The 19700-nt window shown below is 37.7% G+C and overlaps 1 protein-coding gene and 5 non-coding genes across 6 annotated transcripts; all 6 read left to right on the top strand.

Annotated features, from left to right (window-relative positions):
* Window positions 1-1130: 1130 nt before the first annotated feature.
* On the top strand, window positions 1131-11852 carry eif4a2 (eukaryotic translation initiation factor 4A, isoform 2). The gene is made up of 11 exons (XM_056472077.1): window positions 1131-1239; window positions 2284-2341; window positions 4491-4623; window positions 4786-4925; window positions 5426-5594; window positions 5791-5900; window positions 7822-7965; window positions 8267-8404; window positions 8645-8734; window positions 10984-11063; window positions 11144-11852. The coding sequence occupies exons 1-11, from the start codon at window positions 1211-1213 to the stop codon at window positions 11286-11288; spliced, it is 1236 nt and encodes a 411-aa protein (XP_056328052.1). The 5' UTR covers window positions 1131-1210; the 3' UTR covers window positions 11289-11852.
* Window positions 5251-5321, top strand: LOC130215181 (small nucleolar RNA SNORD2). The gene has a single exon (XR_008835676.1). It is a non-coding gene; the product is annotated as a small nucleolar RNA SNORD2 (small nucleolar RNA).
* LOC130215172 (small nucleolar RNA SNORD2) lies at window positions 5645-5714 on the top strand. The gene has a single exon (XR_008835674.1). It is a non-coding gene; the product is annotated as a small nucleolar RNA SNORD2 (small nucleolar RNA).
* LOC130215138 (small nucleolar RNA SNORA81) lies at window positions 5924-6102 on the top strand. Its single transcript, XR_008835668.1, has one exon. It is a non-coding gene; the product is annotated as a small nucleolar RNA SNORA81 (small nucleolar RNA).
* On the top strand, window positions 7998-8186 carry LOC130215146 (small nucleolar RNA SNORA81). The gene has a single exon (XR_008835669.1). It is a non-coding gene; the product is annotated as a small nucleolar RNA SNORA81 (small nucleolar RNA).
* LOC130215173 (small nucleolar RNA SNORD2) lies at window positions 8503-8574 on the top strand. Its single transcript, XR_008835675.1, has one exon. It is a non-coding gene; the product is annotated as a small nucleolar RNA SNORD2 (small nucleolar RNA).
* Window positions 11853-19700: the final 7848 nt, after the last annotated feature.

Below are 19700 nucleotides of genomic sequence, written 5' to 3'. Positions count from 1 at the left end.
CAAGCTCACAGCACTCATCTGACAGGTGTTTCGGCCAGAAAGCAGGATTGTGGAGGATTTTCCCCCCAAAACTGTTCTCAAAATTCTCACTTCTCTACCTACCTCTACCTCAGCTCTACACTGATCGCTGACAGACTGGCAGTGTCTTTGAACCACTCACACCTCATGTGTGGTACGTGTGAGGCACATGTGAGGTACAGAAGGAACCTTCCATTATTCATTTGGGTCTCTGTTTTTGAAAAGAAGTAATGATGTTAAAATCTTAATGGCTATTGACAGATTCTACAACATATGCCAGAAAATAGTATAAATTTTGTTAGCTATAAAATTGTTATAGGTTTTTTGGCATTGGTCAGGGACCCCTAATTCACTGGGGCCCTAGCGGCAGTTTACCTCGCTTATTGGTTAAGTCCGCCCCGTGCATGTATAATTTTGCAGATTAATATGTTACAAACTTCTAATAAAACGAAAACAGTTTAGACTTGGCTTGACCTTCTTACACATATTTTTAACATGACTATGCAATTTTATATTCATGTCTGGAGTTATGCCAACATACTTAAATTCATTCACTTCTTCAATAACTTTATTTTTAATCAGCACCTCAAATTTGTCCCTTGCAGACCCATTTATTATAGAAAGGCACATAGAAGCTTTTCTTGACATAATTTTTTGTGCATTTAGAGAATAAAAGAAGGGAAAAAAACATTAATTACTCACCTTCCCACATCTTTCTATTTTGTACTGTCTCTGTTAACATTCACTTTAATTTTTTTTCATACCGTAAAGCAAAATGGTAATTGATGGTAGCAAATGGTAACCTATTTTTGATTCCACAAAAGAGGATGAAATGTTTTTTTATTATTATTTTACAATGTACTGTCCCTTTAAGTCCCATTTTAAGGCCAGAAATGTGGAGACCCCGTAGCAACTCCACTACACTCTATCAATGGTGCAATATCCTTACGCTTCTCAAAATAGTTCCACACAAACTTCGACAAAACTAGTACAAAAGACTCGCAAAATTAAAACATATGCAGCTAGAATGACATCTCTTGTCACGACCGATAAAAGCTTGTTTCGCGTTTAGGTCTTTCTGCGTTTATGCGGTTTTAGTTTAAATGTGCAGGAATAAGTTCCGGTTGAATAAAATCGCCGGGGATTCACATGTTCTGTCTTTCCGAGTGAATGCCGAAGTCGCGAACGGACCATGTCTAGCGGTTCTGCTGATTACAACAGGTATAAACCCCAACGACACTTAACTTTAATGCGTTTTATTTCATACGATGTTCGTATATTTGTGTTTTATTGAACTGGGGAGGCGCTGAGCTATTTATAGCACTGGTGTTGTGTATTTTGACACGGCGCGTCTGATACTAAGCAGGCCGCACAGCTAAATAACGCCAGTTAGCTGCGAACGATTAGCTTGCATGCATGTTGTCACGTACCTGAAAGCCACGTGTATTTATCAGTAGGTTGCTTTTGTGCACATCTCCAATATTTAAATTGTTTATGTAAGTGGCATTGATGTGTGTCGAAACGACAACCATTATTTCGGCTTCACGCCCACCCTAAAAATCCAACGCGTGGCCTCCGTGCTTGAGGCCGGGCGTTTATGCCGACTAATGTAAACTTACCGTAAGGTATTATAAAGTCTTGCGTGTTGTATTTTTCATGCAAGTTATAGGGAAACGCATAATTAGTTATATTCAATGTCTATACACAGCAAAAACCGCATTTAAGGTATCAAAACACGATCAGCTGTTTGCACTGTAAATGAGTCGAACCAAATTGTGGCATAGGCTTTTTAGGTAGTCCATGAGGTTATTTTCACGACATGCAACTCATAAATTTGATCAACGTTAGCGTTTAGATCGTTAACGGTCGTCCACGTGGTACTTATTTAATGTTCGCTCACCGACATGGTGGAGGTCCGAGTCCTGTTAGTCCCGTCAAAATATTAAGGTGAAGTTGGGTTTCTATTCACACATTAGGACTTTCTCCTTGATATAGTTTCAGAAAATGATAATTTGCAAATTGTGAAGTCGTGTAGTAATAGCAGCCAATTACTATCAAGTTACAACAGGCATATGACGTTAGTTCTAATGTTGTTTTGAAGTCATACTTGCATGTGATTTCAGACTGAATATTTAAAGTACCACGGTAAACAATATAGGGAGCATGTCACAGATTTCTACTGAATAAATGTGCGAATAAAAAACCAACTTTACCTTTAGTCGTCAAATTCAGTAACTCATGACACTCAAAGTTTTTTTCTTTTAGCTCAAGAGATCGAGACCATGGGGGGCCTGAAGGAATGGAGCCTGATGGTGTCATCGAGGTTGGTATTAAGATGTTTGTTGGGATAGCATGGTGGTTTCATATTTGAGTCTTTTAAAATGATTGAGCAGTAGTTTTATTTCTCTTATTTTTGTCATTATTTACTGTGCTAAGCCCAGGTCAGTTTTTTTTTTTTTTCCCCAACCAAGCTAAATTCTTTTGAATACCCCATGGCTGCGTCCGTAATTGCATACTTCAATACTATAGCACGCTAAAATCAGTATGCGAGCAGAGTAGTATGTCCGAATTCATACATTTGAAAAACATTGTGCGAGAAGTGCCCGGATGACTTGGTACTCCTGCAGAGGTTTCCAAGTGTGCATCGTATGCACACTACTGTCATGATACCCCCCTTGAAAATTCATAAATGGGAGGGAAGCAACTGAACTGATGCGGGTAGGTCACGTGATCATGACAAAATAGTGGGTGTAGTATGTCATAGTTCTTTTCATACTGTATAGAACGTACTTTTCTAACGGTCGAGTAGTGGATTTAAATTCAAATGCACTACCTAGTAAGAAGTAGACTATTTCGGACGCAGCTCATCTCTTCATCTGAAATCCCTATACCTTTAAATAGTGCGTTATTTGAGGTAGGGCTGCACGATAGGGATACTATTATCAGGATTTTGCAGTCGATGCAGACTACTGGTTTATTTACCATGTCATGGTGATCGGCCGATACTGATTCTGGCGCTTCAAGCTATAACTTTTAAAATGATCCTGCTTGATTTGAGCGTTGTTGAGTGAGTTAAGCGCTTATGAGTAACACGCTCAACAGTAAATGCTCGTACACACCAGGGTGCTTTTTGTTTGCGTTTTGACGAATTTTTCCGGATTCAAACCCAATCGATTTTCACTGGCATCGAGCAGAAGAGTATGCAAAATCACTCCTTGAAGTTAGATGGCGCTACGCGATTTAAGTCTCTGACACTTGCTTGTAACAGACAGAAAGTTGACCCGCTTGTTGTTAAAGTTACTGGCGACTCAAACAAGCATGGATGGTTCAAGTAGCAGCTCTAGCGATTGAAGAAATGATTATTGTTCACCAGTGCAATAAGCAGCTCCATGTACATATCGCCTCTGGGCATCTTCAATGTGCGCTCGCATTGACAGTTTAGCGCTTGAGCGCCTCCAAGTGTTTACTGTAACTTCAGCTCTGTGCACGTGAACCAAAGTGCCAATCTGATTGGTGAAGGTTTTGACGTGGTGCGTCAAAACAAAAAAAAAAAAGCATGAGGCGTTTCTTAAATTACGCTTTTACGTCTAGTTTTTTGCGCGTTGGTGTGCACGATCACATTGGCGCACTTAGTCAGGAGGCATTAAACGTCGACAGAGAACGCGAGCAAAAAGCGTCCTGGTGAGCACGGGCCTTAAGGGCTCGCTGATGTGACTCGCTGTTCACCGATTAAAGTACGCAGCGATTACAGCTGATCAATTAGACTGTGGAGAGAACTCTTTTTCAGACAAGCTCGTGTCTGAATCCAGAAGTATCGATATAACCGCAGAGACAAAACGTCACACCAGCATGTCAAACGGGCCATAGTGAGAGAGAGAAATGAATTTACTTTCATTTTCTCCAGCAGGGGCTTCTGCTTTTAACTTCAGTGTCAATGAAAGACTGTCCAGCAAACACACAGTGAATAGTGAATACTCGATCTCGCCTCCCTCGCCATAATTCTACCATGACATGGCTCATATGTGATAAATGACATCAATACATAACCGGTTATGATGATTCCTAAACAGATACCCAATTGTCCACGTTTGCATAGCGGTGCATCGAAGAAACCGTTAATTTTGACACCACTTATCCTTTATGTACCTTGCTCCCATTTCAGGGTTAAAGAAGAGTATGTTATGGCTCTGTTCAGATATTTGGTGGGGAATTCATACAAGGGTCCAGTGGGTTTTGAGAATTTATAAAAAAAAAAATGCTACCCCTGACTAACAACTTGTAAAAAAAAAATTAACAAACTGTTGAGACTATAGAAAGTGGTAGCTTTAACTTTGTCTACTTCAACGTACAAGGCTACTGCATTTACTTGGAGTAAATTTCCATTATTGTAGTATACAATATTAAAAAAAATCATTTTAGAAAAGTGCTATCAAACGAAGTCTTATTGATTAATCTCATACACATTTTTACAGAGCAACTGGAATGAGATTACGGACAATTTCGATGACATGAACCTGAAGGAAACTCTCCTTCGTGGAATATATGCCTATGGTTTTGAGAAACCCTCTGCAATCCAGCAGAGAGCCATAATTCCTTGCATAAAAGGTAAAAATGAGTTCATAAGAATCAGTTGCAAATATTTTAATTGCCTCTGGTAGACAAACTGTACATATTGATAAGATTTTAGTATTGCTCATCTCTTTGTAGAATAATAAATAAGTAGTTTCCATTTGTATTGCCATTTATTGATGCTTCATTTCTACATAGGTTATGATGTTATCGCTCAGGCCCAATCAGGGACTGGTAAAACGGCCACGTTTGCCATTTCCATCCTGCAGCAGCTGGAGATTGAGCAGAAAGAGACTCAGGCTCTGGTCCTGGCACCAACCCGAGAGCTCGCTCAGCAGGTATGCTGTACCTGAGCTCACAATAACACAATAAGATGTGTGTCTCAGACCAAGGCGGCATATTCTGGCAGTAGCCAAATTCAAGGTACTCTTTTGCTGTTCTTCCTGCTTTATCAGTCAATAAATGTGGATTTTTGTGTATTTATTTGCATAATTCGATCATCTATTCAGCAGGAAGTAATCCTCCTTGTAGTTCTTCTGGCAGATTAATGAATCATTCTTTAATGAGCTGGAGTATATACTGCTTGTGTTTGGAAATTAGATTGTTAGTCTGCCAGGTTATTTTATATAGGATAATTGTAACTGAATAGAGCTTTGGACTGAAGTATGAAATGATGGTATTACTATCTTTCGGGACTGACCTTTTGTGGAGAAGACCTTTTCAACTGATCATACTTGTCCAGTGCTTGGCGTTAATAGTGCAATGAATGTAAAACACAGTGCTTGTGTATATTAGATGTTCCTTTCATTTAAACTCTGCATTTTTGCCTTCGCTTTAGATTCAGAAGGTGATCTTGGCCTTGGGTGACTACATGGGTGCTTCTTGTCACGCTTGCATTGGAGGCACAAATGTGCGCAACGAAATGCAAAAGCTCCAAGCGGAGGCTCCGCACATCGTGGTTGGCACACCAGGCCGTGTGTTTGACATGCTGAACAGGAGGTATCTGTGTAAGTCATCTATACACATAGATTTAGTCTGAAACAACATGAAGGGCAAAGTATGAAGTGATGGCATCATCTTTCGGGACTGACCTGTTATGGAGATATTCACTACTTAACTGATCATACATTTGGACCAGCTTGCTTGAGAGCTGTTTAACAATTTGAGGGTATAAGACCTAATATAAGAAATGTTTACTTCCAGCTCCCAAATGGATCAAGATGTTTGTCCTTGATGAAGCTGATGAAATGCTGAGCCGTGGCTTTAAGGATCAAATCTATGAGATTTTCCAGAAATTAAGCACAAACATCCAAGTAAGTCTAGACTCTTTTTAGGCCCCTTCTGCTCAAAAGAACTGTGCTAAAATTGCAGACTCCAGGGTCTTCTGGTTTATGTGATGATGCTAGCAGAGTGTCATGCGGAAGAAGAGCAATGGCTCTGCACTGAAAATGAAACCGAGTCGGACCTCTTTCTTAATGTCCAGTGGCTTATGTTTCAAGGTTCAGAGCAACAAATACATTAACGTATCTGTGGCTTAATTTCTTGTCATTTTGAAGAATAAAAGTCATGTGGAAGTGATACACTTCTAAAAAAAAAAAAGTGATGGGTGTGTTCTGTAATAGCAGAATCGTTATCAAATTAGCTCATATTAAAACTATTGAATGGCGAGGTAATAAACGCCACTATCAGTATCTTGAGCTGCACAATATTGTGCTCCACCATCGTTTGGATGTTGTACTGTCAGTTTTCACCCATTGTGCTTTTGTAGTTCACCTAAAGATAATAATTACCCATTTTGATTTCATATGATCATGCATAGAACATTATCAGCACAGGGTTCACACCAGTCAAAGAATATCTACAATATCATGGAATTTGAAAATGTCTCACAGTTATTGAAAATTGGACCATTCCAATTAATGGAATTTCAGAATTTGTTGCTATTTATTAACTTTAATGTTTTTTTGTATTTATTAAATTTTTTGGCCAACGATTACGGTTGAGCTATTTTTCAGCACCATTTTAATCCTTTCACGGTCGTCGTTTAAAGGCTGATTTATACTTCTGCGGTAAGCAAATGCATATGGTCCGGTGCAGCCTTTGCGCAGTCTCATAGACCTCACCTTGGCTGACGCCAATTTGCACCTCAAAAAAAATGTAACTACATGTAGCAGCTATGCACAGCGCACGCTTTTGTGAATGGTCTGCTTGGTAGCTTAGATGAGCGTGGGTGGTGCTGAGAGCTGGGAGTCCGGTTGAGCGAGTGTTTACTAGCGTCGAGTCCTGTGAAGGAGCTCCAGATGGAAACTTTTGTTGTTTGTCTTGTGATTTAAAGTTGTTGCATGTCCGCCGGTTCCCGCCTCTGAATGAGCGAGTTTTAGCTACTTGTACATCTTAAGGTAGCGTTCAGAAAAAAACAACACCTATGAAGAAACTTGACACAGAGGAACATAACCTTACTGCTAGCTAGTGTTTCTGAGGTGTTATTGCAGAGCAACACGGAGCATGCTGAAGTATAAATGTGCGACTACCTGCAAGGCAAGCGCCGTTGATCACGGCGATCCTTCGACACACTAAAGTATGAACCAGCCTCAAGTCAGTGGTTCCCAATTCTATTCCTTGGGACCCTCCGCCTTGAACTTTCTTTTGTTTGACAATGATCAGTTCATGGATCTCTTTAACGAGCTGATGATCTGATCAGGTGTTTTAAGGAGAACACACAAAATGTGTATGTTCCAAGGACTGTAATTGAGAACCACTTAAGTCAAATGCAGTCATCAAGCTGTACCTGTTAACATGCCTGTAAACATGCCAGGAAAATGTAAACCTTAATAGCTTTGGCTACGAAACGACCAATTAAAACAATGGGTGTTAGTCTCGGTGCTATTATTTTTTTTAATCTTTTGAAAATCGGACCAATTATCCATTTATGCTTTAATAATGAATTAAAGAAATATAATAATGTTAAAATAATATTTTAATATCAAATCACAACATCGTCTCTCCAGTTCGATATAGGCCATGGAAATTTAAGCTTTTAGTCTGTAAAAGTCAAGCAATGTGACTGGAGTGGGAACGCTGTTCTCAGGAAAATGTATTTTTTTCTAAATTTTTCATGCAGCCCATGTGAATTTTCCCTCTAGTTATCCCTATTAACATACTACACTATCGTTTAAACATACTCTATAGCTTCTTTTCCAATCTGTTTCAGCTCTAATCAGTCTCTGTTTCCAGGTTGTGCTGCTTTCGGCCACCATGCCTGCTGATGTGCTGGAGGTGACCACCAAGTTCATGCGTGAACCTGTCCGCATCCTGGTGAAAAAGGAGGAGCTGACTCTGGAGGGTATTAAGCAGTTTTACATCAATGTAGAACGAGAGGTGAGGCACTGGCTGTCTCTAGTATCTCTTGTCCCTTCTTTTAAAAAGCGCCGTGCTAAAATCACCAGCTCGAGGCCTTCAGGTCTCGCTCTGGTGTTCATGCTAGTACTGGTTAAATCACAAAGAAGGAAGAGCAAAAAGCACACAGTCGCAAATGAGTCTAGGACGGACCTCTTTCTTAATGTCCAGTGTCCGAGGTCTCGAGATTTTGTGCCACACACATCATAAAAAGCCAGAATATCTATAAATGACGGCTCTCTGCACTGTTTGCTCCGCTAATGCTAATTGACTTGTTCTGCAGGAGTGGAAGTTGGACACACTGTGCGACCTCTACGAGACCCTGACAATCACGCAGGCTGTTATCTTCTTGAACACAAGAAGAAAGGTTGACTGGCTGACTGAGAAAATGCATGCCAGAGATTTCACCGTGTCCGCTTTGGTAAGTCCAAGATGTACAGGTGCACGCTAGTCTGAAATGGTTCATGGTTGGTTGATGATTGAGCTACGTTTGCAGACTGATGTTTTAAGCTAGGGGAAGTATGAAGTGATGCACGTCATCTTTCGGGACTGACCTCTCATGGAGAGAACATTTCGATTTACTGATCATACTTGTCTAGGTCTTATGATTTAGCTAATGAATTTGTTCTTTTAGAAGTTAATAATTTCTCTTTCTTTAAAGCATGGAGACATGGATCAGAAGGAGCGAGACATAATCATGAGAGAGTTTAGGTCTGGCTCCAGCAGAGTGCTCATTACCACAGATTTGTTGGTGAGTAAGCCCAGGGTATCCTCAGGGTCTTTAAGTCTTAAATTTCACAATCAATTTGAGGCCTTAGTGTTAAATTCACTGAAATATTGTTTTGTCAAATCATTTTAGACAGGTCTTAATTTACTTGTGTCCATGTAAAGCAACCCAATCGGGCCAACACCCATCTAATCACTATCTCAATAAATGTCAAGTTTATTTATTAACTCTTATTTGTTAACTTCATTTACCAACTCAATTTACATTTCTATTCATAAACATATGGATTAATTACTATAACATTCGTTTTAATGTTTTTTTCACAGTTTTAACTGGGCCATTAGGAAAAAAAATCCTTAGCGTTTAGCTTTGTGCAAGTCTGAAAATTCATTCATAAAGGTCTTGAAGTCTTAAAATTGACGTGATGAAACCGTAAAGCCATAAAAAGGCGTTCTTGTATTACAATATGATAAAATGTGTGTAGTTCTGTGTTGGTTTTTTTTTAATCATTGATTGTCAATAAGCTTTTATCACTGTTATTAGATGTCCTTAATATTAGTTACAATTAAGTTACAAATCCCACTGGTTTTTTGTTTAAAAAAAAAAAAACACTACACACACACTTATTACATTTTTTATTTATACTTCAAATTAAAACAAGCAGCTTATTTATTTATTTTTTGGTATTTGGTGCCAGTTTATCATTTAAGTGACATTGTTTTACTCAGATGGAAGTGGTGCTTTATCCGCAACGTTTCTTTTTTTTTTTTTTTTTTTTTTTTTTTTTTTTTAAATGCGTTTTGTACAAGTTTGTGTATTCGAATAGAAAGTAGCTATTTAAGAGATTAAGCCTGGAATCGGTTTTAAAGATTAGGGCTGCACAATATATCGTTTGAGCATCGTTATAACAGTGCGTGTATCTGCAACAGTCACATCGCCTGTTTTTACTATTTATTAAAAGAGAAAGACATTTATCTTTTATAAAATAATAAATAGAAGCATCAAACACAAATGATTTACATCATAAATCAATGCAAAGATGCGAATGGACATCCTGCGGCACAAATAACGTGATTTGCATGGTTTGCACGCATCGCGTGAAGCGCTTGGAAAAAATTGGACCTTCAATGGACATCTCCTCACGTTAGCCAATCAGGAGCTTTCTCTTGTAGGAGAGGGATTATGACGTAGTGCCTGTTGTTGGTGTCCTGAGGGGAAATCCTCTTGCCGTGGACAACAGCTCATCAAATTGGGCTTGGCTCAATCTAAAGCACTTCTTAAAGCCTCCATCTATGTGTAGTTTCTGGAGGAGTTGATAAACTTGCAGAGCTGGGTGCATCTCTGTAAGGACCTAGTGGACTCCGACATGGTGCCGAATGAATATATGCTGTTTTTAAACTTTCTAAAGCACAAATGCGGCTACTCGCTCAATCCATGTTAGCCATTTAGCAATAAAGCTAGAGCCATTGGGCACAGAAGCACTGCCCATGATGTGAATCCGCATCTATTTTGAATTGAATTTGATACGTGTATGAAGCGAGTAAACTGAAAATATCGTGATTAATTTGTGATTTTATAAATCGCGCATGCCGTGTCTCGTGTGAAAAGCATTAGACTCTCTAGAAAACCGTAAAGCACCGTTTATGTCTCTTTGCTCGGTTGTATTCATATTAGGGTTGTCACAATGCTGCAAGATAGTACCAATCAATGCTGAAATTTAAAAAACCTCTGTTTCCTGCGAACGTTTGAGCATGTTCTTAAACCGCTGATTTGCTTGTGTTCACATGCTCAACAGAAGTGACTATGATTGGCCGTGAAGGTCATCAGTTTACTGAACTCAACGCTGTTTACCGAGTGTGAATTGCTCCAGTGTCCCTGTGTCTAGTTGCACTGTAATCTGCGGCGAGTTCTGTTAAATCTTAGCTGGAAATGGAGACTTATTTATTTTATTTTTTAAAAATTTCAGTATTGATTGGTATTAAATTCCACTATAGTGACAGCCTTAATTTATGTATGCTTGTAATGCAAACGCACTGCAAAAAGACTTGTTCATCCCAATCAATCTAAATGAATAAAGTCTTTTCAAATGGAGGGTGAAAGGGTATTCGTATCACATTTTGTTTCAGGAAAAACATATTTTTCCAATATCGTGCAGTCCAATTAAGAGAGGTTTCATAATCCTGAATTTTACTAAAATAGCTGTAGAAGCTGTCATCGTATTAAAGTGCATTTACATGTTCATTTCATTACTAATCTAAACCTTTATTCTTCAGGCTCGTGGAATTGATGTTCAGCAAGTTTCGCTTGTCATCAACTATGACTTGCCTACAAATCGAGAGAACTACATCCATAGGTGAGGGAACCACCTGCTTTTCCCACTAAATGTTTTTGTATATTTAATTGTTGAATTCACATAAATGAATACTTCCTCAGGATTGGCCGCGGAGGTCGGTTTGGCAGAAAAGGCGTAGCTATTAATTTCGTTACTGAGGAAGACAAAAGGATTCTTCGAGACATCGAGACGTTTTACAACACAACCGTTGAGGAGATGCCCATGAATGTCGCTGACCTGATTTAAACTCCGGAGATTTTAATGTGGGGATTAGCTGTTGAATGATCACTTCCATTTGCGCTTATTTTATTGGAAGAAAAAATAAAAACGACTCTCCTCAATGCTGGCTGCGGATCAGACCTGCGAATTCGATACGTGACGTTGACTGTGTGGACTGTTGTAGACTCCAACCATTTCAGTATTCACTGGTGGTGGCGTATGCAAAACATGGGTTCTTTATTCTTTTTCAGGTATTTTTTCCTTAGTATGTTCAAAACGTACTTGTTAGATGTTCTTCATCGTTTAGTAATTTACTTGTGGACTAAAAGATACAAGTGCTGCATTAAATCTGCCAATTATGTTATGCTAACATTCGTGTGCAGTTTAACTGTTCACTTAACCTACCCTTTTAGTTTACCCTTCACCTACCCTTATATGGCACTTTTCAGTTTTGTGGAATGTATTAATTTAAATATATTGTTTTATCAAGTCCTTATTTTTGTGTAGTCCTCCTTTAAAGTTGGGTTTTTACTCTGTGTTCCTTGTCGGGTTTGGCCCATTTGACAATAAAGAGGATGATTATTCTGTCCATTTACTTGTCCCATGTGTTCTGAATAGTTTTTCTGACCTTGGTTTGCCACATTTTTCAGATAAGTGAATTTTTTATTATAATTTATTTTTTTTAACTGCTAATGCTTTACTTTATGTAGTTTTTGCTAATTGTCATGTGGATTGAATACAGCTTTGTTCTGAAGTACGTCTCAGTCAATTTTGTTTAAATGTTTGATTGTTTAACTGCAAATCTACAATGAAAATGTTTTGTTGTGAATGGTTTAAATTAACATGTAAGAGGGTCAAAATGAATAAAAGTAGTCTGTTTATGGTTTAATACAGAAGCGTCCTCATTTGACTACCACGAGGCTTGTTTAGATGTTATACCATAAAATGGCCACTGTGTGACTCCCTCATCCATGCAACTATCGGAGAACGGGAACCAAATATGAAACCCTCACTCAACTTTACAACGTTTTGACTTGTCAGGATTAGAAAAAGGCTTGTTTTATTAAGTATGTTTTGTGGGTTATTTGATGTTTTGCGAGGGAAATAGCTCACAAGTTGGGAAAGAATTGTTTCTGTCAAGGTAAGTAATTAAAGGGAGTTGTTAACCAAATAAAAATTCTGCCGTCCATTTGTTCAATAGGGCATGTCTGCCAATATTCAGGCAGGGTTAGTACATTTATCACTGTCTAACTGTCTTGAGACTGTCAACCGGTTTGAATAGTTATTATTTGATATTTTTTAAAATTGTTTTGTCGAGTTACTTCAGTGGAAAACAAGGACTGAAACCAGTTAGGCGAGAGAAGTTGGTATTCAGAGCAAGGTAAAACACTAAAATGACGTATTTTCAATATAAAAAGTTATTGTGGACTGGATTCCCCCCCCCTTTTTTTATCACAGTCTTGTACATGTGAACAATAAGGAACATTAGCTTTGATGCATTGTTAGATTAAAAATTTTCCTTCCCATTTACTGTTGGTGGCTGTTTTGCCCCATTGACTTCCTTATAACCACATTTGGTGTATAAATGCAAAGTCTTTGTTACTCCATATAAAATCCAGAAACTACGCTTTTTTTTTTTTGTTTGTTTTTTTTGCACAGGCATATCTAAAGAGTTAATGGTGTTAATTGTACCTCTTCCCAACAGGGAAACCACCAACAATCAAACATGCATGATTATATGGTGTCATGGTTTTGCAATCAAAATAATGTGGTTGTAACGGTAGTCAATGTAGCAAAAATAGCCACAAACAGTAAATTAAGGAGAAAAAAAAAAAAGAAAATTGATCAAAAACTTCATCAAAGACAATGTTTCACATGTCCAAGACTTTGATTCCAAAAAAACCCCAAAACACAAAATGATTTATTTTCAATATAAAAAGTAATTGTGGACTGGATTTTTTAACCTTTTATCAGTGACATCATTTATGAATTAAATCAAGGTTGATTAACAGATTTATGCAAAAAAAAAAAAATAAAAAAATAAAAATGTATGCAAAAAAAAAATAAATAAATAAAAATCTGATATATTTTTAAAGAAGTTTCATTTAGTGGATGTTTTCATCCCAAACATAACAAAGGTATATTAAATTTGCCCAGAGTGTATTAAGTTTCTTAAAAATAAGATTTGTTCACCAAAAATCATTCTGCTAGCTGAAACAGAAAAAGTTATGGCCAAATTAAGACTCAAAATCACTCCAGAGTGGATGAAAACATCCCCAACAGCACATAAGGGTTAATAAAGGTTAAGACATTTCCCAAAATTTTATATGATACATTGTAAGACATTTAAGGTACAATTCTTGAAATAAAATCTTAAGGTCTCAAATTTTGTTCTTAAGAACTTCTATTTTCTTGTGAGTTAACAAAGTGTAGGTGCTACATTTGAATTGTGTCACGTTATTATGCTCCTTTAAAGTAGCAGCCACATGAAGATTGGGAATGTAAAGTGTGTGAGATATTCCTGTTTTACCTTAGTAACTCTCAAAAGATCATTTACTCACAGGAAAGTATGAACTACTTAGCTTAGTGGTTCTCAATTCCGGTCCTCGGGCCTTCCCGTCCTGCACATTTTGTATGTCTCTCTTATTTGACACACAAGTTCATGGTGTTCTCTGTTAACCAGTTGATGATCTGAATCAGGTGTGGTAAGGAAGACATAAAATGTGCAGGGTGAGGACCAGAATTGAGAAGCACTGACGTGGCTCATTAGTCATTCCTCATTAGAGTTATCCTTGATTCGCTATTAGAATGTTGTGTATGCTTTGACTGAAGAGATGTTAAATCATTTACCGTACAGTCATTTACTATATATATTTTTTATATTCTATATAAGGTATCACCAAACTTGTTCCTGGAGGTCCGGTGTCCTGCAGATTTTAGCTCCAACCCTAATCAAACACCTGAACAAGCTAATAGATCCTTTTCACATGACGTCACGCGGTTTCCGGTTTCACTCCACGCAGTGTATCGTTACTTCCGCCTACACAGTAATCCCTATAGAGAACTCACCCAGACAGCTGTATATTTACTACAGAAATGGTTAGACTGTGATTACAGCTGTTTTCTGTTATCTGCATTCAAGGTGAGACATCTGACATCGAAAAAAAACTTACGGATGATCCAGATTTCTGCTTGAACCAAGAAAATGGGACTTTTCACATAGTCTATTACTTTGTGTTGCTGTCTTTACTGCAGATGAAGTTGGTATGTACTTGTCAGCATTTGTCAAATGAAGATTTCAGATGTTTACACAGGTGTTAAACATTTTTTATGTCAGAATTAACATTATTATTATTATTATTATTGTGTCCTGAAGAATTAAAAAAAATAAAATAAAACTGGGTGTTTTACTGTGGTTGTATACAGTGGACAGCTGATTCATATCCACATTCTACTAAGTTCTCTGCCATTTATTTCTATATAGGCATTTTATTCATGAACATAAAACATTTGTGTCTATTTAATATTCAAATTAAATGAAATAGAATAACAATGTTGTTTGTTACTCTTAATAATCAAACAAAATCATTATAAAAAATTACACTTGCAAAAATAACACCAAGAAGACTGCATTTGAATTCAGTATTATTAGATTTTTATATTATATTTTAATTCTATATTTTTAATATAGAATTTATTTGTAGCATTATTAATTAAAAGGTAGTACTAATATCAAATTAAATCCAGCCAAAAGGTGGCGGTAGCATATAATTAATTCATTCAAATGGAGAAACTGAACAAAACATTAATAGATCAGTCAACAATAAATGATGAAACCGCTTGCATTTATAGACATATTTAACAGGTAATATTCATTCATTCATTTTCTTTTCGGCTTAGTCCCTTTATTAATCCGGGGTTGCCCCAGCGGAAGGAACCGCCAACTTATCCAGCATGTTTTACGCAGCAGATGCCCCTCCAGCCGCAACTCCACACAAAAATGCCGACTGACCCAGCCGAGAAATACAACAAGAAATATGCAGCAGAAACAATAAAAATAACGAGTGTCTCTCGCTTCTGATTTCCTGTCCATTGGTCCATTGACCATTTATGAAACATATTGGGGCCTATGGAGGTCTCTAAGCATGTGCATTATAACTGGTCCAGTTCTTCTGTGCTTAAAAGAGGAACTACAGGCTAGCTATAAAAAAGCTAACGGAGACAACCCACCTTCTTCTGTGAATATAAACTGGGTCTTTAGTCATAAGAAAACTCTCGCAGAGTGCCTGGTGTGTTCTCTTGGATAGCATTGTATAACCAATAGGACACATTTGTGCGACCCAGGGCCCTAATCGAAATATTCATTTGTATATAATAAATTACTAATATTTTTTAAATTGATCTCGACCTACTGAGTTTGTATTGAAGACGCATGGAATAATAGACCACTTATTCCAACAAAACAACAACTTCACTGTAAAGATGGTCTCTAAGAAGCCTTTCTGGATCTTGCTTTCCCTGCTGACAAATCAGTATTTCCAACTGAAAAAAACAAACATCTAATAAGCCAAGTGCACACTTTATTAGGTACACCTTACTAGTACCGGTTTGAACCCCCTTTTGCCTTCAGAACTGCCTTAATCCTTTGTGTCATAGATTTAACAAGGTGCTGGAAATATTCCTCAGAGATTTTGGTCCATATTGACATGATAGCATCACATAATCGCTGCAAATTTGTCGGCTGCACATCCATTATGCGAATCTTCTGTTCCACCACATCTCAATAGGTGCTTATTGGATTGAGCTCTGGTGACTGTGGAGGCCATTTGACTACAGTGAACTCAGACTCATCAGACCAATCTTCTATTGTCCAATTTTGGTGAGCCTGTGTGAATTGTAGCCTCAGTTTTCTGTTCTTAGCTGACAGGAGTGGCACCCAGTGTGGTCTTCTGCTGCTGTAGCCCATCCGCCTCAAGTTTGGACGTGTTGTGTGTTCAGAGATACTCTTCTACAGACCTCGGTTGTAATGAGTGGTTACTTGAGTTACGGTTGCCTTTCTATTAGCTCGAATTAGTCTGGCCATTCTCCTCTGACCTCTGGCATCAACAAGGCATTTGCGCCCACAGAACTGCCACTCACTGGATATTTTCTCTTTTTCTGACCATTCTCTGTAAACCCTAGAGATGGTTGTGCGTAGAAATCCCAGTAGATCAGCAGTTTCTGAAATACTCAGACCAGCCCGTCTGGCACCAACAACCATACCACGTTCAAAGTCACATAAATCCCCTTTCTTCCCCATTCTGATGCTCGGTTTGAACTGCAGCAGATCGTCTTGACCATGTCTACATGCCTAAATACTTTGAGTTGATTGGCTGATTAGAAATCTGTTTAACGAGCTGCTGGACAGGTGTACCTAATAAAGTGGCTGGTGAGTGTATATGCTAGTTTGAATAGGTAAAACATTTTAGTAGTTACACAGTTTTAAATTACATTTGTTTTGTAGTTTTGAAATGATTTAATATTTAAATTCCATATGAAATATTACTCTTTGGGGATCTACAACTAGTTGGTGGTTAGCCATCTTAACTTAAAGTCAGTGTGATCCAGAAGAGACACTGGTTGTTTCTCAATTTCAAGAACGCAGAGAACGGACTTGTGTTCTTGTGATGACCGGTCTTGCCAGGTGTCCTCGGAAGAACAAACTAGGGAGACCACGAGAACAGAGAATGCGCCCTCTAAGAAATGAGATGCTGCGTTCTTCCTGATGGTCACATGACCTCCACGTGTTTTAAATGGGAAATTATGTACAGCATTCATACAGCGATTTATTGTTTTTCCCCTTTTCACAATATAAACTATGCATAAAACCTTACAAATAAACATTACACAATACAAATTAAACAGATTTTATTACGAATTTCAGCAAATAAACACCCTTGATGTTTTTGTCCTTATTAAGATGTCCATGGTGATGTTTACTTTCACCGTTTGATTTAGGGAAACTCCTGAGGTAAATAAGTTATATCTCTAAACTTTAATAATAAATCTAAATAAAATGCTGCGCATCCCATCTCCAGTCGCAATGACTTCTGGGACTTCCAGAGCGAGATCGGTGCTCAAGTCTGCCTCAGTGCATCCTCGATATCAAGAACGCATCTGGGAACTTTCACGCATCCTCCGTTCTTGAGTATTGGAACTGAACTTTGGCAGCTGATGATGACGTTACACGAGAACACGAGGACGCAAGACCGCTGAAGAACGCATATTGAGAAACAGCCTCACTTATTTCAGTATGATGATGTATTTCCAACTGAATATTGAATAGGGGGCGGAGCTTTCTTTGCGCATCATTACCTGGTAGCAAATTAATGTAAGAGAGGCGTGGTTAAGAATATCGTGACTAAAACCGTCAAATGCGAATAACCGCCACTCCAAATATGGAAGCAAATAGTCAGACTTTGATTAAAGATTACATAACAATGAAAATAACAATGAGCGCTAGCAAAATAAACAGTGACTACGATTACATGGACATCAGTAATTGAATTATTTGCCTTAATCTGAATAAGACAAGAATATGATTAAGATGTTAACACGAGTTTCCTTTTGAATGTTCCTTTCATGATCCTGTTTTACATGTTATAGCACATAATGTAATTCGATTAACGTCGTTTCGTAACCACAATATCCACATTTCCTGTGGAATTTTATGTAATTTCGGGTGTTTCATTTTTAACCCTCTACCACACACATTATGATAAATCTATTAAAAAAATTATTTGACTGTTTTTCTTTTCTTAAAATGGCTTAACTTGAAGTGCTGTAAAAAAATTGGGATTTTTTTTTTTGTTAAGGTACTTTATGATATGTTACCATTATGGCAACAACGTCCATCAATGGATCTAACTTAGAAATTTCAAATTTCAAATTATATTTATTAATTATTAATTGTGTTGTTTGAAATTATTTAAATGGTGTTGCATTATTTTAAGCTTTAACACAGAACTTATAAATAACACCTTATACTTGCTTGCCAACAACTCATATTCCAATAACTTTCATTTACTCCATTCTTTTTTTGCTGAATATTATTAAAAACAAACCTAATATTGTATTATCATATATACAACATACAGTGAATATAACCATTTTCTCCATTAAATAATATAACAAATAACAAGTCTAATATATCCAAATGCATCAGAATAATGTAGCTACTTGCTAACAATGTTTATATATTATACTATACTACACCTGTCTTATCTGCCTCTGAGCTAACTTACCTGAAGTGTCTCTATCAAATGTCCAGTCTGCATCATTCTCATGGTCACTAAAATCCATCTCATCTTCATTTTCATCTGCAGGAAGAGCTAGTTCAGTCCTTTTCTTCTTACCATACTTACCTACTTACCATAGAACATGGTGGTGGTCTCTAATACACTGTTCCCTGTATTCATATCTATTCAAAAGTAGTATTGCCATTAAAAAGAATTTATCCATAATGCAAATGTCAGTAACATACAACTAATCAACATTATATCAAGTAATCAACAGTGGAGATGATAGTGGACTTCAGGAGAAACCCCCCTGCTCTCCCCCCACTGAGCATCATGGACAGCATTGTGGCAGCAGTGGAGTCATTCAGGTTCCTGGGCACCACCATCTCTCAGGACCTGAAGTGGGACACTCACATCGACTCCATTGTCAAAAAAGCTCAACAGAGGCTGTACTTTCTTCGTCAGCTGAGGAAGTTCAACCTCCCAAAGGAGCTGCTGAAACAGTTCTACACCTCCATCATTGAATCAGTCATCTGCACATCAGTAACTGTCTGGTTTAGCTCAGCTACTAAATACGATCTCCAAAGACTACGTCGAATAGTTCGGACTGCTGAGCGAATCACTGGTACAACCCTTCCTACTCCCCAAGAACTGTACTTATCCAGAGCGAACAGAAGGGCTGCCAAAATCACTCTGGACCCCTCACACCCAGCACACTGCCTCTTTGTACTTTTACCTTCTGGTCGACGCTACGGAGCACTGTGCACCAGAACAGCCCGACACAGAAACAGTTTCTTCCCTCAGGCAATCCATTACATGAACACTTGATGATAATTATTGTGGAACCAACATCACTACTTGCTATACACTTTTATACACATATACACTTATTTAACAACACACTTTACATGCCAATTTGCACATAACAGCTGCACATATAACGTTGTATATAGTAATAAACATGTACATACACTTGTCAATTTGTATATTTGCACTCAATACTTCTATTTTTTTAAAAAATATATTTATTATCTGTTTTTTGTCCTGTCTCTGTTATCCTCTTGCACTGTAGAAGCTTTGTCACAAAAACAAATTCCTCGTATGTGTGAACATACCTGACAGTAAAGCTCTTTCTGATTTCTGATATTACTAGCTTTCATGT

The sequence above is a fragment of the Danio aesculapii genome, chromosome 2 (assembly GCF_903798145.1).
Source record: "Danio aesculapii chromosome 2, fDanAes4.1, whole genome shotgun sequence".
Taxonomy (NCBI): Eukaryota; Metazoa; Chordata; class Actinopteri; order Cypriniformes; family Danionidae; genus Danio; species Danio aesculapii.
The sequence above is the reverse complement of the archived record's forward strand: the minus strand, read 5'-3'. Positions and strand labels throughout refer to the sequence as shown.